Source organism: Pelodiscus sinensis, chromosome 1, assembly GCF_052426305.1.
Source record: "Pelodiscus sinensis isolate ZL-2025 chromosome 1, ASM5242630v1, whole genome shotgun sequence".
NCBI classification, from domain to species: Eukaryota; Metazoa; Chordata; order Testudines; family Trionychidae; genus Pelodiscus; species Pelodiscus sinensis.
The window spans coordinates 114,097,911-114,120,353 of record NC_143052.1 but is presented as its reverse complement, the minus strand read 5'-3'; the positions used below and the strand labels follow the sequence as shown (position 1 = coordinate 114,120,353).

Here is a 22,443-nt window from a genome sequence, read left to right as displayed (position 1 = left end):
GGAAACTTTGTTGGAATCTTTGTGCATGTTTGCTATATGCACAGAATTAGCAGTGGCAGGGAGCTTATCACGGATCACCCTTTCAAGTATGCTCAATTTTCTTACAATTGCAGACTTGTGTACTGCTAACTTTTTATGTCTGACAAAAAGATTTCCCAAACGCCCACCTGCCTTTTCCAATAACACATTAGAAAGGAGAGATTTTTTTTTAATGCTTCAGCTGTGATTTGTTCTGTTTCCTTAGGATGATTTCCAAAGTTGACAGCTCTATTCCTCCACCTCCGAAAGCACCAGCTCCTGTTCCCCCAGGTACTGTCACACAGGTGGATGTCAGAAGCCGAGTGGCAGCATGGTCTGCTTGGGCAGCTGAACAAGGAGACTGTGAGTATTTTTGGGAACTGGGGGTGTTGGTAGGTGAGTGGTTGGCAGTGTTCTGGGCAGTATGTTGGCAACAAATAAAAACAATTATTACAAACAGAAGCTCTATGAAGATTATGGTAACTGAGGCTAAAAATAGAAAAGACCAATTGGATCATCTGTTACATTCCTACTGGGGAAGATCAGGGCTATTTACTCTCCTGTGTCTTCTACTGTTTTGTTTACTCTTAATTTTAAAAGCCCCAACCTGCCACTTCCCTACAGAGACTTATTGATGGACTAGTGCATTTGGCTGTCAGAACCTGAGCGATTTTATCCACCCAAATTTTTCTGTTTCTGAGCTTTTTAAAAATTGTATCAATTTCTTTGATATTGAAATACCTAGAATTGAGCATGATATTCTAGGAACTGTCTATGAAAGTTAACTGAAGTCTGGCTGCTGTATGGCCTTATTGATGTGCATCATACTTACTGCACAGATAACACTATAATAAAAAGATGATTGGGGTTGGACTCCACTTAATTTTGAAGCAAATGGTATTGCACACTTGGCTTGTCCTCTTTACAGGTCTAAGCAAAAGCGTGTTATAGCAAAGTAGAAAAATGAATATATGTGATTCCCATCTTCTATGTGGGGTTTCAGATTTTGACTGTCATGGGAAAACATGATTTCTATGAGGAAAAAATTTAAATTATTGCTAATTTGGAAATAATGCAACAACTTTCAGTAGAATAGAATGTGTTTTAAAGAATAATTTTGGGTAAATTGAGTTTTTGGAGTTTATACTTTAATGGTTTCTAAGTAAAATAAAAAAAGCAAAAGAATCCATTATTCATGAGGGGTCTTATTCCATTGTCTATTTATGGAATGAAAGTATTTGTTAATGGAGTGTGCAACTGTGCAGCACAAAGCCTTTAAAATGTCCACAGAAAGCAATAATGGCCAGAAAATGTTTACATACCACCACACAGCATTATGTGCTTCATCAAGCAAAGGTTAATTGGTTATTTTGTTCGAATTTCTCTTTGTTTAAAGGTGTTTGTGGTTTTGTTTTTGGGAAAGTGAACTCTCACTGAATTGTGTTCCTAACAGTTATTGATTTTTTTCTATTTTTCTTGATATAGTCCAAATTGTTTTAACTGAAACCCCACAGTTAAGTAGATTCAAGTGCTGTAGCCTTTAATGAAATTGATTTTTAAAATAGGAAACATAATGGTTCCCTGTAAAATTAAGATTTTCTTTTTTTGATCACTAACTCTGTCTGCCCATCCCCATACGCACAATACTATCTTATCACTAACTCTGTCTGCCCATCCCCATACGCACAATACTATCTTATCACTGCATTTCCCCTTGTCTCAGCCAACTGTGCCTAATTTGTCACTTTCACACAACTGTCTCCAAGCCTTTTCCCATTCTGCCCTTTTCATATGGCATTCCCTCCTTGAATTAAAGCTTGAGGCCACTGTAATGGGTTGTTGCCTCTCCAGAGTGCCATCTGATGTATTGGGGTACCACTGAGCCCACTTGTTCCACCAGCTTGGGCTCCTTTACACTGTCCTGCAGAGGTAGGACTCCTCAAGACTCCTTGTGCACACAAATAGGTAGGGATACATCCAGCTGCAGAAAGACTCTGAAATCAGCAGTGCATGGGAAGGCTTCAGCTATGAAATTGCCCTTCACTCAAGTCCACACCGCATCTGGTGTGTAAACCCAAAATTATATTGTCTTGCACTCCAGAAAGAGCTGTATAGCATAAGCTCATGAAATTGCTCCATGCCTCAATGTGGAAGAAGATATGCACCGCTTTTTTCCTCCCTAATTATGAATTCCACAGACTGGTTTTAGGGAAAACAAAAAACAAGTTTATTAACTGCAAAAGAGAGATTTTAAATGATTATAAAGGATAGCAAACAGATCAAAGCAGATTACTAAACAAATAAAAGGCACGTAAACTAAGCTTCAGTGGGGTAGTCTGTAACTGGAAAACTTAAACAATGAATAGTTTAGCAGCACCTTAAAAACTAACAAAACATGTGGATGGTGTCTTGAGCTTTCATAAGGTACAACCCACTTCTTCAGATAACACTAAGCTTAAATTGCTAAAGAAACTGGTTATAAGCAGTAATTTCTCACCCTAGCTGTTGTTTTAAGTAAATTGCAGCATTTCTTGAAGGGAAACTGCTCTTGCTTGTAATTTAAAACTCTAGGTATATTTTTTTCACATCCCAGTCACCTTTTCCAGTCTGGGCTTAGTTCTTCTCTCCATCTCCCTCACCACCTTGTTTCTTAAATGTTCACAGCAGTTATCCTGGGTGGGGATTTGGTGAAAAAGGAACACTGATTCTGACCCTCCCCTGACTTAAATAGGTTTTATATGTGGCAGGAACCCTTTGTTTCCAGTAATGGTTCCTTCCCAGTCCAAAAATACTGGTATTCTAATGTGTTATCTAGTACCAGGTGTCTTAATCACATGACCCTGCAGTGTCAAAGCAGCATGAATCACTGGTGGTTTGTAGCATCCCAGCAAAGCTTTTAAGGAAGGTGGGAGATTAGCATCTTCAAAGACTTATTGTTCTCCCAGTGGTCCATTGACATCCCTAGTTAGCCAGCCAGACTGACTGAATTTTGTCCCGTGGGCGTTCCCCTGGTGCAAACACTTTAGTAGTACAGATGTATAATCATTATTCCTCACTTTAGATACAAAAATGATACATGCATATAAATGGGATAATCACTGTCAGTAAATCATACCTGTTCCAATGATATCTTGCATGTCTCAACTTGTATATCCCTTTATCCCCATCCTCCTCCTCAAGAGCTACTTCTGCTGCAATTGCTAATAGAAAACAATGAATTAAAAGTGACTAAATGAGGATAATCAACATGTTATCTACTTACGATTAGTCAGTTTCATACCCTTGTCTGCACTCCTCCCATGCATGTCATTTGACTTGGACTCCAATTCTACTCGCATGAGTAACATAATTTGTGAAGACAATCAGTTGATTTCATTGGTCCTGCTCAAATGCATAAGGCTAAGCATATGTTTAACTGTTTGTAGGAGCAGAACTTAAGATGGTAAATTCTTCAGAGCGGAGGCTCAGTTAGGTACATCATGTATTTCTACAATGCTGAACACAGTGGGGCTTTGTTCTAAACTGGCCCTTTGAGATGCTAATGCAATATAAATTAATAATAAAATTTTGAATATTTGACTTGCTTATCTCATTCAATGGCAGCTTGAACCTGTGTTTTTTTCCCCCTCAAAACCAGTATTTTGAGTTTTTTCTTTGTTTTCGGTAAAAGCAAAATTAAAGCCCTATCTAATACAGTGTTAGAACCTTAAGAAATGGGAACAATATTGACACTGGATTAAAAAAAAACAACAACAAAGAAACAAACAAATACCTTAAATAGGTCAAGGTTTTGCGTTGTGTGGTTGTATGGTTTGGGGCTTTTTGTTTTTTGTTTTTAGAGGTTGGTTTGTTTTGGTTTGGTTTGTTGCATTTTCTAGAAATACAAAATCTTCCCACAGAGATTTTTCATCTCTCCACACAGGTTGAACCTCTATTAACCGGGACTCCTTGGTCAGGCAACATCCATGGTCCCATCTGGGCTACTAGGTACAACCCAGCAGGGCTGCCCAGCATAGCCAGTAGCCTGGCACTCAGGGAGCTGGGCTGCCCGGTGTAGCAGGAAATGGGGTGAGGAGACTGTCAGGGGAGTGGGACCGGTGGTGTCGGAGGAGCCAGCCAGGATGCTGTCAGCTAGTCCAGAGCTGGGGGCCTATGAGCAGGGGGGGCGTGGTAAGAGGGGCACCAGCCAGATGTGACCTCCCCTGGTCTGACAAAATTCCTCATCCAGGACCTGAAGGTGCCGGACCAAGGAGGTCCAACCTATGCTGTTTTCAAATCTCTCTCTCTCTCTCTCTCTCTCTCTCTCTCTCTCTCTCTCTCTCTCTCTCTCTCTCTCTCTCTCTCTCTCTCTCTCTCTCTCTCTCTCTCTCTCTCTCTCTCTCTCTTTTTTTTTTAAATAAGATGTGCAATACAGTAGTTTCAGATAGATTATTTTAAGTCTGGTATTAAAACTTTTTCAGGGGAAACATTAGCATACTTCTCATTTTCATGAACATCACTTGTCTTAATTGTAAAGTGAACTGTGCTCCATGCAAATTTGAGGTCCCCTCCCTTTTAACTGGTGCAGGCGATTTACATCAGAAATAAGGATTCATGAAATCAAAGTTGTAAAAAGAGTTATTTCATGCTAAAGGAAGGAATCTCATTCCGTTTTATGTTTCTCGCATAAATGTTTTTCCCCTTCAGTTTTGGGTTTTATTGCTTTATTCTGTGTTCCACATTTGGGCCTCAGAAGGTTGAGAGGCACAGAATATTTTAGTCTTTCTTGCTCTCTTGCCACCGTGGTTCTATATGTAAGGTTATATACATAGGTCTTTGGTTCTTTGTTTCTGATCTCCATTACTTGTCTCTCCTCCTCACTCTCTGTAGTTGAAAAACCCAGGCAGTTCCACGAGCATGAAGAAACAGCTGAGATGATGGCAGCCAAGATTGACCGAGATGTTGTAAGTTCAGCTATATGTACATGTGCAGTATTGTTCAGTGTCCTTGAAATGTTGGATGGTTGCTTTATGTACAGGACTGGCCTTTTTCACAGGAAAGTCTCAGTTTTTGAGAGTTAGCCAGGTGTGCCAAATTGTGTGATAGACTTATAAGGGGCACAAAACTAAGACCAGCACGATGAGATTCAGTTTTGTCCTGAGGAGAACTTGAACTGTAGGTGTGAGAGGTGAGCGCACTAAGACCTCGATTCAGGATAGCACTTAACCATGTGCTTAAATCCCTTTGAAAACAGTGTAACTTAAACATCTGCTTAAAGGTAAGCATGCTGCCATGTTCTTCCTTGAATAATGATAGACCTAAGCAAGTACTTGAGTTTTCCTGAACTGGGGTATGTCCCTTTTCCCCCACTTGGTTTTTTCCACTGCTCCAGCACTCTTGTGCATTGAAAGGCAGTCTTCACATTGATCAAAGAATGTCAGATCAGTTTAACCCTGCATGTCAGCAAATAATAGTTTTAATATTTTGTGTCAGCAGAGAATATGAAATTACAACTATTAGAAAATAGCTCAATAGCATCTCTGGGAAAGTTATGTTTTAACAAGATCTACGTGTGCTACATGGGAGAAACAGTGTGTGTGACTCCAAATTAAATTAAATACAAAATGTAATCATCTCAATACTTACCTTTTAAAAACTTGTAATGATCACAACTATTGAAATAGAGCAAGTGGAAATGTGAGGAATTTGAAAATATCAGACACTTGATGACTAAGCAGTGTTTCCTTGAATGAACGATGAGCATAGGAGACCACTGTGAGGATGCTGTAAATTACAAATAATGCAGCTATGTTGCAGGTTAGATGGAGACATTAATCTGCACCTCTCCCACAGCAAATTTTGAACCATATTTTGGATGACATTGAATATTTTGTTACCAAACTTCAAAAAGCTGCTGAAGCATTTGCAGAACTTTCAAAGAGAAAGAAAACCAAGAAGAATAAAAAGAAAGGACCTGGAGGTAAGATTTGTTTTCCCTCTCATCCCCCACGTCTTTCTGAATACCTTGTCCTTTGAAAGTCATTCGTGTAGCTAGTGAATGTGATTTTGGTTTTCTTATTGCATTGCTTTGTGATTTTGTTGTTGTTCATTCAGTTTAATTGAACAACTTCCTTTGTATCCCTTGGCTTAGGTCTAGGCACACACTGATATCTAAAAAACTTAGGTTCTAGTCACGCTCCCCTTCCTCATGTGAACAAGTTTTTTGCCATCCTTTTCTGGTAGTCAAAGAGAAAGAAGGCAACAGAGCTGAGCCCATGTTAGTAAATACCTGAATTACCATAATATCTATACATTTTTTTTTCATTTTGTTCTCTAGAGGGGGTTCTCACTCTTCGTGCAAAGCCACCACCTCCAGATGAATTTGTTGACTGTTTTCAAAAATTCAAGCATGGTTTTAACCTTCTGGTAAGTAGCTGAGGCTCCACAGGGCAGGCAGGGGTGACTTTTCCTGGCTTGTTTCAAGTCAGATGCAGCATGCTTTTCCTGCTGCTACAAATTGGCTCTGAGTGCACCTTGATGTGTCACTTTCACCCACACGCTTTCAGATCTCGCCAGCCGCTGCCTGTGCTAGAAATGTTTTGAAGTTTATGATTGTGCAGGTGGAAGTGTGGGAGAGAGGTAGATTTTGCGTTTGTGTACTGAAATCAGTTTTTTCTGGTGGTACTTGTCACTAACAGGTTGTTGTGCTCCTAGTACCTCTTCTCTCTAAAGGCACCATTTGGGAATAGAACCCACACTAGGGATGTTAGATATTGTGTAATTGAATAATTGTGTAACTGCATGAAATCTTAGCAGTTACACAACTATTTGATCGTCCTTGAGGGCGGGGCCAACAGCCACTGCCTCTCAGGCCTACTCCCAGGGCAGCAGTATCAGAGGCAGCAGTGAGGGGTGGCAGGCAGGAGCTAGTCTGCCTCGGAACCCAGTTTGAAAACCAGATTCCTGCACAGACCTGCTGCCTGCTGTCCCATGCTGTGGCCTCTGTCTAACATGGGATGGCAGCACCCCTGTCTGGGGGGGGGGGGGGGGAGTCCAACCTCCCTGCAGACAGAGGCAGCTGCTGCGGACAAGCCTGAGGACGAAGCTCGCCAGCTTTTTGGGATTCTGGAGCAGTCTCTGTCTTCAGGGAGCTCAGACCCCCCACGGACAGGGGCTGTTGCTGCAGACTAGCCTCTGTCCACAGTGAGCCTGGGTTATCATGGACAGAGGCTGCTTTATGGCAGCCTCCTCTTCACCACTCCGTGTTGCTGCATCTGGATTTTAAGTTGGCTCCCTCCAGCACCAGCTCCCCCCTCCCACTGCCTCTGTGGGAGGCGTCAAGGATGGGGCAGCCAGGCCCGTGAAGCTGGCATGCGCAGGGAGCCTGCTTGAGAGCTGGCTTCCCACTCATATGGGCTCCAGCCAGCCCCTTCACCCTCTACACTGCTGCCTCTCTATCAGAGGCAGCAGTGCAGGGCTGGAGGAGCAGGCGGATCCAGTGCTTGTGGGGAGCCTGCTTAAAGCCAGCTCCTCACGGGCACTGGTTACTGCTCTCCCCCTTGCTGCCTCTGATACAGAGACAGCCAAGGGGAAATGCATGCAATCAACAGGATTAACCAGGCTTATCAGTTAATCATGTAGCTGACAATATGTCGACATCCCTACCCCAGACAGCTCTCTACTTTCCCTGGGTCGGTGACCATCCTGTCATGCTTTCCCCCCGACTCTGTTATGCAAAGCCTTCTACAGAGTAGAGTTGCTACTGACTGTGCACAGATGTTCGTGTCCCTATTAGGAATGCCTTGTTTTCAGTGAGACTTGTCCTACTTGTCAATCTCTGCTGTTGCAGCACCACTATAGGCAGCAAGCATCATGTGCAGCTTCCAAAGAGCCATTTGTCTTTCTGGTATTGGGGTTCCCAAACTGCATTAGTACATGATCCAGGAGAAGGAGCCCAATGCCTGGTCTCCTGGGTGGGTATGGAGCTCATCAGTGGGTCCCAGCAAGTCTGATGTTGGCCCTGGTGACGACATTACAATGGGGTTATGACCCACTTTAGGGTCCTGACCCCCCGTTTGAGAATTACTGATTTAGTGTAATCCCACATTGCTTCAGCCCAACATCCAGTTACAGCCACACTGCCTAACTGTAGGCTTGAGAGATGATGCTTGGTGTGCTATGTGTGGTTTTTTTGGGTTTTTTTCTCCAAACTTCCGGTTCAGGCCAGTGCTGAAAACAGTGGCTTTTTGACAGGGCTTCCATTTCTGCCCTGGGTTGCAGTCCCAATCACCAACTCCCGAGAACAGCGAAGTCTTTACAATGTGCAGTATGATTGGTGAAGTGATATCAACAACAACAATAATAAATAAAATGTCACCCTTTAGCATTCAAAATGTTAACTCATTTCTAGAAAGGTCTATTGGGAAAATGTACAGCTCACTCTTGTATGCTCGCCAGCCTCCACAGCTGTGTTCTTTATTTAGCTTTCCAGTAGTGCTTGTCCACTTCTCTGTGCTCATTACCACCATTAAATAATGTGTGTTAAATAAGCCATAAAGAGAGAAACTTCTCTTAAAAACCTTTTTAGCCTAAGCCTAAGTCTATACTGCAATGTTAAATCGGAAAAAGAAATGCAGGTCATGTTTTTTTTCCGATTTACTTTCGAAAGAGGCTTTCTGAAATTTGAAACATCTACACAGTGCCAAATTTTGGAAAAAAGTGCTCTTTTAACACATCCCTTCTTCCTCATAGAAAGAGGTTTACAGAGATGGCAAAAGAACACGTCTGCTTTTTCGATTTTTTTTAAAGCGGTTGTGTTCCTTGGACGTGTCCAAGGAGCAATCTAGACATAGCTTTAAAGCACTCCATCCCATGGTCATTTCTTTGCCCTCAACATCACCAGCTATTGGCAGCCAGTGCTGCTAATGCAGATATTCACTTTTGGCATCTTCTGCTCAATATGCTTCAGAGAGTCACTGGGAAATCTTAATTTCTTGTGTACCCTCCTTCAGCTATTGTTTTTTTTCATTTGTGGCTGTGGCAACAGTGCAGCTGGGAGAACCTGTATCCTCCAATAGCTGAGCCAAATCAACTTTCTTCTATTTCTCTTCGAGTGGGATTTGTTCCAGGAGTCATTTGTAGGGGTTGAGAAGGCTACAAGGAAAGTTCCCCTACATCACGTGCTCTGCAGCCACAATTGTTGGACTTGAAGCAGGAATTAATACAGGGAAGTTCTATGGCCTGTGTTAGACTGGCAACCAAGCTCACTAGATGGTTGCAATGGTCCCTTCTGGCCTGAATCTATGAACCGTTGACATTTCTGTTGGGAGACAGGGGAGGGTGTCCCTCATTTCCATGCCTTTGGGTCTGAGGACACCAGGATGACCACAGAAACAGGACCTTCGTTGAAGCCTGTGTAACCTTTTCTTCTTCTGTCCCACACATTCACCTGCTCTTCCTCAAGGACACCATAAAATTCTCTGCACCAGCATCTTTAATCAACTGTAAGATATACAGTACTGTGCTAATCAGCTCTATGGCTTATAGGATGCTTGTGTGATCTCTTCCTTCCTAAAGAAGTTGACTTAACAGGTTGAAATTTTGTCACAACTAGGGCTGTCCATCAAAACAAAGTGAGAATTGCACACTTTTTATTGTGTTGTAATTGAAAACAATATATTTGAAAATATAGAAAACACCACAAATATTTAAATAAATGGTATTCTGTTATTGTTTAACAGTACAATTTATCTCATAATTAATCTCAATTAATTTTTTAATCTCATGATTAAGCACTTGACAGCCCTTGTCACAATCTTTGACAGCTTATATTTAAATGAGGAAATAAATATGACCTGTACTTAAATTCTATAACTAAGATTCTCTTTTAAAGGATGATTCTGTTCAACTACCATAGACGTTACCAATTTGTTTTTTCTCTTTTCTCCCTCTCAGGCTAAATTAAAGTCCCACATTCAGAACCCTAGTGCACCTGAATTGGTTCATTTTCTGTTTACACCATTAAATATGGTAAGAATTAATTTTTAGTATGTTCTACAGACCTGTTTTGTTTCAATGTTGTAGAATCTTTTAAAATATGACGAGGTTAAAAATGTATTATTACTAATGGTAGGTTATGGGAAAAATCACTTATTTATTTTAGAATTAGGACATGTTTAGAAAATAAGTATGTTCATTTTGTTTATATCCAGTCCCATAATTTAAATGAATTCACTTAGCTAAATTGTCCTTTTGCTAAAGTATGTATGTCTGCGTGTATACATATGTATATTTACATTTTGACTTGACTGATTTTTTTCTTAACATTAAAAAGAAACACAAAACTAATACCTCATATTTACACAAAGTGGAAGGAAAATTAAATACATACACACCAGAGTGAGGAATAAACAGTATTTGCAGGAGAGTAAAATATTTTTTGATCATGGCAATACAAAGTCACTAAACAACCCTCTTTTCAGATGAAAGGAGTTCAGGGGTCCACGTTGCAAAATAAACAGCAGAGAAAAAGAGGGGGTGGAGAGGGAGAGAGAAGAAAATAATGGGAAAAAATTGTCAGTTAGAGTGTCCATGCTAAATGAAGCTGATAGAGTGGGATCTAAGTACTCTTATCAGCTTCAATTAGCATGAGCACACTAATTGACAATTTTTTCCCATTTTTCCCTTCTCTTTCCCTCCCCATACCCTCTCTTTTTCTCTGCTATTTATTTTGCCACCTGGACCCCTTAACGCCATTCATTTGATGAAGTGGGTTGTGATGAAGTGGGTTGTGCCTACAAAAGCTCACGATACCATCTACGTTTTTTGTTGGTCTTGAAAGTGTTGCATGACTATTCACAGTTTTTTAAATTTTTATTAGTGAAGTAATTTTCACAGCTCCCTTGCAAAATAAGGTGATATTTTGTAGATGGAGAGCTGACAAATAAATTAGGCACAGAAATATTAACTAATTTAGCTGCTCAATTCGAAATACCTCACGCTATTTAGCAGTTTGTATGCTCAAAGCAAAGCTCCCATTCAGTTCAGTTGCTGTGCATGTGTGCGCGCAGCCCTTCTATAAATCAGTGATCCCTGTGAAAAATTTGGTTTAAGTAATATCCCGCAGGAATTCTGTGGAAGAGTTTGAGAGAAATCCAATTTTCTAGGATATAGTTAAACTGCCGTAACCATGAAACCATCATTTCTGTTCCTGCAGTCCCAGGCCTGTTGTTTACCCTACGTCCCAAGCCTGTTTTTGCATATGTTGCTCCTCAGTCTTCATAATCTTTTGCCTACTAGGTTCATTGGTTCCTCTGCTTAATGGGGGTGGCCTTCAGTTTTAGGCAGGCATAGACCTGTCCAGCCCAATTATCCCAATAGGTATTGATCTTGCAACTTCTACAATACGCAAGGCAAATATCCTACAAAAAGCAGCCTCTTGACTTGCACAGCCCTGATTCAACCTCAGAGCATGTCCACCATTGTACACCGAGTGAGTCCTGGGAGGGATGGGAGGTGGGAGGGGAAATAACATGAACATGTAGATAAGGATTGTTAAGGATTGTCTCATAGTGCATGTGCACAAGGGAGCTGAATTAAGGTATCAAGGGCAACCCTAATAGGGATGTCATTGTATAGACAGCTACATGGCTAACTGATAAGCCTGGGCTTGTATACACACATCGCCTCCCTCTGGCTGCCTCTGCATCCCACAGAGCAGCATCTGTCCGCAGCAAGCCTGGCTGCTTCGTGGCAGCAGCCCCTGCCTGTGGGAGATCCATGCTCTCCACAGAGTAGCCTCTGTCCCTGGGGAGCTCAGCCCCCCGTGAACAGGGGCTTCTGCCACCCTGCACTGCTGCCTCTGTATCAGAGGCAGCAGCATGGGGCAGCAGGCAGCCGGTCCACGAAGGGACTGGCTTAAACCGATACAGAGACAGCAGCACGAGGTGGCAGGGGGCTCCCCAGGAATGGGGCTGGGAGCGCACTGGCTGCTGGCCCCATCCCTCAGGACTATTGAATAGTTGTGTAACTGCTAAAATTTCATGTTACATGCTATCTAACATTCCTAAACCCTAGTTCTAGAATTTCTGGACTTTTGAGGATTTGACTTTGCAATCTTAGTCTCGGTCTTTAATGTAGCGTTGGTGTATAATAAAAACCCAGGTTTTTAAAAAAATCAAACCTCAAAACCAGATGTCGCATCCTATTGACACCCACCTAAATCATCAACAGGACTGCCACCAGCCACAGCTCAGGTCTCTGTCCTTTCAGCTAATGGAGTAACAATAATAGCTAATCATCATCCAGGTAGACCAGCACCAGAGGGAGATGAGACATGCACTTTCCCATTTGGTTTCAGAGAGATGCATTTGCTGACAGCAGAGAAATGGTGAGACTCGACTTCTGTCCCAGGCTCTGGAGTGCTTAGGGTCTAGTTGCCACTTGCCTTTCTGTCATATCAAGCTTGTCTTCTCCAACTTGCACCCATCCTACTCTTCCTCGTCTCAGTCCTACTTGCACCTATCCTACTCTTCCCAGTCCCACTCTTCCAGTCTGGGCTCCTCATTCAATTTCTGTCTTCCTCCATCCCCTCCCTGGCTCCTTGTCCCAGTCTCTCTATTCAGTCAGTCCAGCCTCCTCCCACCCTCCAGCTCCTTCTACAGTCTGTGTTACCTCTCTGCCAATTGATTCCCAATCTCTCCTTGTGTGAAATGAAGATTTCAAAGGCTTAGAACATGGACAACCATGGGTAGATTTTCATGGGGAGGGTAAAAGGCCAAAGATAAAGACCACACCCCTTGCTAACTTCCAAGTTTGTTCTCCAAATCATGGGGGTGCTACTGCTTCTCAAATAGAATTTTTGACATGGGCAAAAAACATTTAATTTACCCCTCTTTCTTGGAAACAGCGGAATCATTTTTGGCTGAAAATTTCCTCCCTTGCTACAAAAAACAAAACAGAAAACCACACCACATCATCCCTGAAGCAGACCCTGGCATAGACAATTTCAGTTTAAACACTTAAAGCCTGGTAAAATTATAAGCTACTGAAAACAGGGTCTCACAATGAGAAATATTGAATAACCTTACAAGTAGGCAATCCCCTCCACCTCTATATAGTTTTTACTGGCTCTCTCTCCAAAATCTTCTATCACGTTTCTGCTGTTTTTTGTCCCCTCTTTCTCCCCTGTTCAGTTACTTTCCTACATTTCCTCATTTATTTCTATCCTTGTTTCCACTCCCCTCACAACATTCCCCAATTATCAATCTTGATCCTTATTTCACTTTTTTTTCTTGGCTCTGGTGCTAGTTGCCTTGTTGGGCTCCTACATGGAATGCCATGCTTCATTTTTACATTGCTTTATGACAGCATTTTTACACGCATCCATTACACAGAAGTCTGAACTTTAGTATACGGTATTGAATCTTTGATTTGTCCTAGACAGTATGTGCTAAAAGGATATTTCTGCCATCATTCTTTTCAGCTTGTCTACACCTTCAAGTTGTGTAAAGTTTAAATTAGTTTAATTAAACTAGTTCAACTTTTGAGCTCTCTCATCTCTGTTTAAACCTGGGTTATATTAATGTAGCTTGTATCAGTAAATGTACAGGCACAAGCTCAATGGATATGAGCCAGTTTAAATGGATGTACAAGTGTCTGCATACAAACTGAACTGGTTTGAGTAAGTGGTGTGGTTTTATATTGATTTTCAGCTTGTTTGCATAGTGTGTAATGGAGGTATTTAAACTGCAGAGCACTCTGGTGTGTGCAATAAATGATCCCTGATGCACTTTGATGTAGACCCAACAAATAGAACTATATTCAAGTGCTATAGGTGTGCCCTGCTGCCTTCTATGCACAAGCCCTTAATTAAACTAGCGTAACTCTGTCTGTGTACATAAGACTTTTGTCTTGTATCAGGCAAACACCACCAATAGAGAGGGAAGCCTAGAATTCTAACTTCTTTAATTTTTACATAGTTTACTATTATAATTGATTCTCTGTTACCCCTCAGTTCAGTAAATAGGCTTTTTTAAAAAAAAAAAAATCTTGATTTTAGGTGGTGCAGACAACTGGAGGTCCAGAGCTTGCTGGTACCGTACTCAGCCCTCTCCTAACAAAGGACACCATAGATTTCTTGCGTTACACTGTCAGTAGTGAGGAAGGACAATTGTGGATGTCATTAGGTGACACATGGACCAAAGCCAGGTATGAAAACGCCTTTGTGCATTTTGTAGAGGATCTTTGAATATATACTTGAATGTACAGTAATTACTCGTTTAACACGTGCACGCTTAAAACGTTTTCGCGAAAGCATGATTTTTTTTAGGGAACGTTTTTTGCATAACACGACTGTCCCCGAAATAACATGAAAAAAATCAAGTGACGGACTACTTCGTGCGGCAGGATTAATTGTGAAAACAGCGGTAATATAGTAGACTTCCGATAATCCGGCGTACCAGGAGGTACTGTAAGGTGGCTGTGACAGGTCTGCTGGGACCCACACTGCATCCGGCAAGGTGGGGTTGGTGGAGAATGGCTCAGTGAGCGGTGAACCCTCCACTGCTTTGCTGCTGGCCTGCAAGTGGGAGTGGAGGAGAGGGGGCAAGGTCGCCGGCAGCTGCACAGGGCTTCCCCCGCCTCCCTGCAAAGTGGCGGAGGGTTGCCGTTTGCTGTTCGCCACACCGTTCCCCGTCTCCCCCTCCCCCCGGATGCAGTGTGGGTCCCGGCAGACTTGACACAGGGCATACTCCCAACCCAATCCCCCTACCCTCTCTTCCCCTTCCCTTCCCCAGAGCCAAACACCTCCCCTCCCTGCTGTAACCCAGTCCCATTTCTCCCCCAGCCTTATGTCCTGGTCCCAAGGCAGCTGCCTGTGCTCAGCGGTTAGCTACTAGCAAGTGCAGGCTGGAGTCGTGAGCGCACATGTGGCTCACAGCAGCCCAGGCGAGAGAGCGGCTGACTGAAGCACTTCCAGGTTCCAGTTGATGCTGGACAACTGGATGCCGGACAATTGGAGTTTTACTGTACAGTACATCATTTAATGGTGACATTGACAACTCAGCACCAACAGAAAATTGACTTCGACACCACCGCTTGAAACACAACCCCCACCTTTTCCATTATTTTCAATGGGAAAATTGACCCCACATAACACGTTTTTGCTTAGCACAATCATTTTCTGAAATGTATCTACTGTGTTAAATGAGGAATTATTGTATTAACATCGTCTATATCAGCCAAATACACAAACTCTGTTTCAGTAGTCTGAATTTTTGCTTTCTTTGAGTCTGATCCAACTCCAGTTGAAGTCAGTGAATTGATTTCAGTTTCCTATCTGATTTCAGTGGGAGTTGGATGGGTCCTATTAAGAATCTGAAGGGACATGTTGGAAGAATAAGAACAATTGATTTTATTTTCTCTGAATGGTCCTTTCCATTCTTTTTCTCTGCTGTCCTCAATTGGTCATTAACCAGCTGGGCTCAATTATAAATCTATTTCAAGTGACATATAGCGTTTGGTAACAACAACTAAAACAAAATTATATAAACAGAATAAAAAAGCACTTGAACATCCCCCCAATTACTAAAAGCAGAGACTTGCAATGATTTGAATGCCTCTGAAGCAGCATTAATGTCTGTAAGAAAAAGATTGTTTTTTAAGAAGTATCATGAGTGGATGATTGATTTGCACTGCAGATAAACCCTTATGGGATCCTAAATTGTGAAAAATAGATTCAGCTGAAAAATAGATTCAGCAGGGACTTACAATGTTGCTTTTCATGAACGTTGCTTGTGAACTGTAGTGTATTATAAATATGACCAGTTTATCTAATTTTTTTATAGTATTGGGTTTATATAAAAGCCTTGCAAACAGAATTTCTAAAAACCAGGGATGACTAAAGTATTGCTTCACCCTCTGGCCCTTCGAGGTGGTGGTGACGGCGATCAGTAATTGAGTTAGGGCTTGCATCTGAAATGCTTGCATTCTTTTTAATTTACTCATCTGCCCACTCAGGGTCCAGATCAAATGACTAACCTTCAATCTAAATAATTAAATAAATATTGAATTTATTCCTGGTGAAAACTGCTGCATTGAAAGATTTGGAAAATGAAGGCCTAATGAAGAGTAGCAGGTGAACATCCACAGAATAGAAAGAGTGCAGATTTTGGTAGTGCAATGTTCATCCATGCTCACCCTTCTTTCTTGAGTGAACTATTGTTAGGGGCAAGAATCTCCAAGTTGCGTTGTCGTTTGGCCTATTTACTGAAACTACTAACAGAGGTGCCAGCTGAGGTGGATTTTTTTAATTTTGTTTTTGCTCCTGGTTTGATATGATTTGTACTAAGCATATCAAACTCATTTTGCCACCAAGGAGCAGCTTCAAATTACTACTGACCTATGCCAGCAAAGGCGTCTGATCACGCTGATCCATGCAGAGAGACCTATTGACTTTACTGGAGCTCCCACAAACAGGATTATTTTGCTTGATCAGAGCCTGGTGCTGGAACAGAACTAATGACCTAAGTACAGGTTGAACTTTTCTGGTCTGGCAACATCTGTGGTCTGGCAAGACCATTGATGTTGCTGGAGCACAGAGCCCCTGAACTAGAAAGCCCCAAAAGGGAGAAGCTGGCTGTGTAGCCACAGCAGCCAGCAACAGAGGAGCATGGTGATCTGCTGACAGACCCTGGGAGAACCTGGAATCCATCTGCAGAGGGGCTGACCTCCTGTGGTCCAGCAAACTCCCTCCATTTGGGACCAGTGAGGTCCCGAGGCTGCCAGACCAAGGAGGACCAACCTGTATTAGAATCCATTATACTGTTGCAAATCCTCTCCATCCAGGCCCCTTAAAAATAAAAAGCAATAATTCAATCTAAAGAAAAACGGGTGGTGTTAGATTGGGAGGAATACAGGAATTTAAAGGGTAACCAAGCTTTACACTTTAGAAGCAATGGGTGGGACTGGCCCCTGTTTGTCTTGTGTTGTTATGCTGTGCAGCTTTGCTGTATTGTGCCACTAAACAAGATGATTGTTCAAACCCAGGAGATGCTGGTCAGCTATAAATCACCATCGACATGCCAGCGTCTTGGGACATGCTAACAGCTCCTAAAACTTGTTTGATAGTATTTGTCACCTTCATTCATTTTCAGCAACACCCATAATGAGAAACATTAAAGGAAACTATAAAGTGTATCCCTGGGTCCGTTTCTCCTTTTAAGAGGCAATGATTCAAACTGCAAGGCAGTGTTTTATGTAGAGTATATAGGCACAGCTCACTGTGGAAAAACTGCAACAGATACAGTAAATGCAATGATGAAATCAGTGGATCTCTAAGGAATATTGTGGTATTTGAAAAAAAGTAGTCAGTATCAGAAAACTCTGTTCTGCAAAAGTAGTGATTACATTTATTCTTGTGGGTGTGGGGTTATATGAATAACTAGAAGACTTACCTGGTGTTGCCCACATCCTTCAGGGCAGGGAGCTGGTGGTGTGGGAGGTGCAGGAGTCAGGGAAGAGCCTTGGGGATATGGCGGGGGCAGTACAGGAGGCTGGAACGTGGGGGTGTGAGAATGAGGGTCGGGAGGGTGAGGAGGACGGCGGGGGTGTGTGTGTGGAGTTATGTTTATTAAGACACCAGACAGAGGGATATTGGAATACTGTTGCTTTTCAAAAGATAAACCAAATCCCATGCTGACTTATGATTGGCCCCTCTGCTCTCCATCCTTTGCATTGTGACAGAACTTCTGTCATCTCTCTTGACATTTGGAAGGTCCTTGGGACAGAGACAGTCTCTTTCTACTATGTAAAGAGGTAGCGTAGATACAGAGAAGGAAGCATTATTTATTGAGGGTAATGAGAGGTTTCTCCTGAGGAAATGAAATGCTTTGCAATTTTTTTTTAAGGATTCATTATTGTAAATAACTTGTGCCGATCTTAATACATGCCTCTCATTTTATACAGAGTGGACTGGCCGAAAGATCAGTTTATTCCACCTTATATCCCACGCTTCAGAAATGGTTGGGAGCCTCCTTTGCTGAGTTTCATGGGAGCTCCAAATGAACAAGAACTAAATCAGTTGGCTGAGTCTGTGGCGAATGTTGCAGAGCAGCAACGGAAACACGAAATGAAAAGAATGTCAGCTGAGGTAGGTTCATTGCTACAGTATTTGTAAAGTAGGGAGAAGACTGGACTAGCTATTCGCTTCATGAACAAACCAGTCCAAGAGTCACACTGTGTAATGGTTGTTGCTAGTAAGGAAGTGAACGTGGAGGCGCAACTGTGTCATTTGCATCAGTGTGACTCCACTGAAGTCAGTAATGTTGCAGTAGATTTAGGCTGTGCAACAGATAAAAGCCAGACTCATTGAGTAGATAAAATATCGGGTCTTATCACCATTCCATTAAATTCGATGGAGTCTTTTGCCACTGCCTCCAATTGGAATTGGATTCTAGGGCCTAAAGAACCATTTTTTCCCCTTTCAGATGCATGTGCACAGGTCCTATAGCTCTCCCAAAGTGATACAACATTATCTTTCATAATACCATGTTTGCAGGCCAGCCGACAGGGTGGGGAGGCAAAGGGGACAGTTGCCTCGGAACCTGGCAGTTCTAAGAGGCCGGGGCTCCTGGCCGCTAGCAGCTGGAGTCCCAGGCCCCTTTGACTCACCACCGGAGTGGTGGAGCACCCTTCCAGGTGTTCCATGGGGCTCTGAGAGTTGGGGGGGGTTGAGCTGGCTGCCCCCGTCCCTCCCCTTCCACCTGAAGTCCTGTCCTTCAAGGGGCACAGAGTGGCCCCCTTCCACATTTTGCCACAGGGCACACAGTGGACACACAGTCCTACTGTGTGTATGTTAAAGATAGCTAACTATGTTTGTCCAGTAAAACATTCAGGCACCTGAATGACCCCTCCCCACCTGCTTGGCCCTCCTTCAAACTCTTAGTAAACAGATGGACACAACCAGAAGGTTAGCAAATCTGAGCTCTGGGGAGCCAAGGATTGACACGTACTCCGGAGACAAAAGACTTTTAGGGGGGGATTTCCTACCATTAGTCTTTCAATGTCCTATTGCAAGGTGCTCAAGAAATGTCATTTATTTCCTATTAAGAGTTTTCAGGGGAACAAACATTTGTTTTCATCATTTCCCTGAACTTTTTCAGTGTTCTATTGGAAAATGAAAAAAAACAAAAAAAACAGTAGTAGTTTTTGGCTTATTTTGCTTGTTGATGAAAAGGCATTTTCTAGTATGTAAAAATATATATTTACCATTCAGGATTTTATAGGTTAAATTGGTCCTTTGACTGTACATATCTCTGGGGCCTTTATGTCTGTGCTATGTATTTAAAACAAATACTGAAAAATTGTAGGGGTTTCCTACATTTGTAGGACACCATGGTTAGCAAATGTTTCTGGGGCAGAGGTGTCTGTATAAAAGCATGTAAATCCAGAACAGCAGGAAGAGAGATGAACAAAACGGAATAAAGAGTATCCCAAATGACACAGTCTCCTGAAGGAATCAAATATGTTTCACAGTCACTTACTTTGAACTCTGCTTAACTTTTGCCCCAATGCCTAAGCATTAATTTAATGGTTTTTTTCTCCTTGTTTGCTGTGTAAAAGTGCAAAATATACAACCCAAGAAAATAGAGAACTGTAATTTTTTAGTTATAATCATCAATATCATTTGTAGTTACATTATGTTAAAAATATTCTTGATACAAGTGATTTTTAAATTAATTGCATTCCTTTACATTTCTATAATGTTTGGCTCTTGATTGGTAAAGTTTGGTTGATTAGAGGAAAAAAAAAAAGTCCTAACAAAGTTTGCAATACTAAGTTTGAAATCCTCAATTCCTGACTTCCTAATGATTCACTGTATGCTCGAGGGCAAATCATTTAAACTTGTTGTAACTTGGCTTCCCACCTGTAGCATGTTTCTCATAATACTTATCTCACAGAAGTGTTGTGAGACTTAATATTTCTGAAGTGCCTTAGGACCCTCCCAGATAAATGATACTGTGCAAGGCAAAATATTATTGTGTATGCTGTAAAGACAGTATAGAATATAATACTTAAATGCGGCCTTAATTACCAGACATCTGTTTTGCTAAGGGTGATCCTTGATAGTAGCTAAAGAAAAATACTAGATGGGGGATGGAAATCAGTTTTTTTTCCTGTTGGGAGAACTTCAGGGAGATACCTTTTTCATGTTGTGTCGCTCTTACCAGATAGTCAGCAATAGTGAAGCAATACAGGAGATCTCATCCTTATGACAAGAGATCCCATTAGTAATCACTGACACACTGATTCAGTGTCAGACAGGTACCAGCATAACACAGCTCAGACCTCACCTTCCTAGGGCTCCCTTTTTCCTCTAAGGCATTCTTTTCAAATGGGAAATACTACCCAGTGTGTGTTAAATAATGATATGCTTGCTGCTACCATGGCTACAGTTCCTAACCTTTACAACTAGGGATTGGTCTGCAGTCTAGCAACGTGGATCAGAGAGAGCTTCATGAGAGTGTTTCCCATCCTTGAGTTTTAAGATACAATTGTATACGCTGTGGTTCCAGTGATGGGGTTGTCAGTTCAACAATCATGATTTCAAATGAGAAGCTATGATGGAAACACTGTAGATTTGCTTATGATTATTGCACTTTTCCTGGGATTGTGAGCTTTTGTGGGGGCAGGGATTGTTTTCCTCTGCCTTTACGTAGCATGGAGGGGAACCAATCTTGATTGGAATCCATGGGGGCTACCATGATACAAATAATTTTGTCTGTCGACTAACGTGACTTACTTTTTCCCAGTTGTTTCTTGCTTACATACTATAAGCCATGGAGCACTTGATGGTTTTCTAGAAGGTTGTGATATTGCTGTTACTATACAAACATTTTCTAATTTTGGTGATGATGATACTTAGCAGAGGGGTTTAGTGAGGCATTTATCAGAAGGAGAAAACAGAGGTACAGACAGGGTAAATGATTTGCCCAAAGTCACACAATCAGAGCCACGCTCAGATTTGTTGCAGCACCTGCCTCTCATGTCTGTACTCAGTTCAGTAGATGATACTACTTTATCAGTGCCATATTATTTTATGTTTAGATGAGAGTATGAGGAAGGGAGGTCTAGAATGAGTGCTTTCCGTTGCCTACATGCAGTAATCCCCAGAAATTAACGTGTTAGTTGGTAGCTCTGCTTTTTGGGAACTGGGTGGTGTCATAATTATATTGAGGAGATGAAATATCTTTACTTGAATGCACAGAGGGTTATTGGAATATATGCAATGGCAGTGGCGGCCATTCAAGAAGATGTTCTAGCCGTGCCAAAGGTGCTCTTCAAATTTCAACCAAGATTTTAATATTGCGAATGCTGTTGACTCATTCACATTTAAATTATGATTTATTTAACTCTTGACTCTGCCACTCCTCCTCACATTGGAGTAGTAGCTTACTGTATACACAGCTCCACTGACTTCAGTAGGACTTTCACAGAGCCGGTACTATTCCATATAAAAGTGGCAGAATTGAGGCCTTAGAAAATAAGATTGTGCACTCCTAAAATAAGGTAGTGCTCCCAAGTAGCTTTTATTCCTTACGCCTGCTCAGCATTGTGTGTAATTTATCTGATGTAGAATATCTTTCTTTGTCCTTGTATTAAAATGCACAAATAATTAAAATTTCATGGCAGAATAACAAATAGCTGAGAACAAGGGAATGTGAATGCTGACAGAGAACCTATAGGTGTCAGAAAATGTTGCTGTAATAAGTTAAATAACCACAGCTCTGTGTGTGTGTGTGACATTATTCCTTTTTGTTTTCTGTCTTTCAGCATCCCAGTGTCCCAGACTATCCTCCATCTGATGGGTATGCATTCAGTAACACAGCTTACAAAAGAGGGCCTCTGCCGGACCAGGGAGCAGCTGTTGCTGCCTTTAAACAAACTGTTAGCCGACATGTAGATAGGTAACATTGAATGGACATCACGAATAGAGCTGTGGATAACTGTCCCAATTTATTGCTTTTGGAGTGGAGGGGTCTCTGTTTATTTTTACTTCTATTTCTATGTCCAGGTTCTGTTGTCATTTCCAAAAAATGAAATTGTCCTTCCAATGGTACGGGACTGGGCTTTGCTTTTGTTCAGTGCTGGTTAAATAAAGCTCCTTTAGTGTACTCTCTGCACAAGTGCTCATGTGAAGTACTCTTTATACACAGTTAAAGGGGTGCTTCTGTCAAAAGCTGTAAATTAATAGAAATGGAATTCTGAACATTTTCAAACAGAATCAGAACACAGGATCTTTTAACATGGACGAAACAAAACCTTTTTCTATTTTATTTCCAAGTGTGGAGCGCTATTTACTCCTTTTGGAAATACAAAGAATTGCTTTGCCGTTCCTTGCAATTTTTGGTGTCTCTCGCTGCTCCCTCTGGTTTCATTCTTAATGCT

At 41.8% G+C, this 22,443-nt stretch overlaps 1 protein-coding gene across 8 annotated transcripts in view; it reads left to right on the top strand.

The window, feature by feature from the left end:
* EPS8 (EGFR pathway substrate 8, signaling adaptor) overlaps positions 1–22,443 on the top strand; it is a 226,504-nt gene that overhangs the window by 166,505 nt on the left and 37,556 nt on the right. For 7 of the 8 annotated variants that reach the window (XM_089769524.1, XM_089769530.1, XM_089769528.1 and 4 more), the window contains 8 exons: positions 245–381; positions 4,888–4,961; positions 5,851–5,977; positions 6,335–6,423; positions 9,952–10,026; positions 14,057–14,205; positions 17,962–18,145; positions 21,829–21,962. In XM_089769524.1, coding sequence (XP_089625650.1) covers positions 245–381; positions 4,888–4,961; positions 5,851–5,977; positions 6,335–6,423; positions 9,952–10,026; positions 14,057–14,205; positions 17,962–18,145; positions 21,829–21,962 — 969 coding nt within the window. The remainder of the gene's footprint in view (positions 1–244; positions 382–4,887; positions 4,962–5,850; positions 5,978–6,334; positions 6,424–9,951; positions 10,027–14,056; positions 14,206–17,961; positions 18,146–21,828; positions 21,963–22,443) is intronic. The other variant, XM_089769533.1, reaches the window with a different exon arrangement.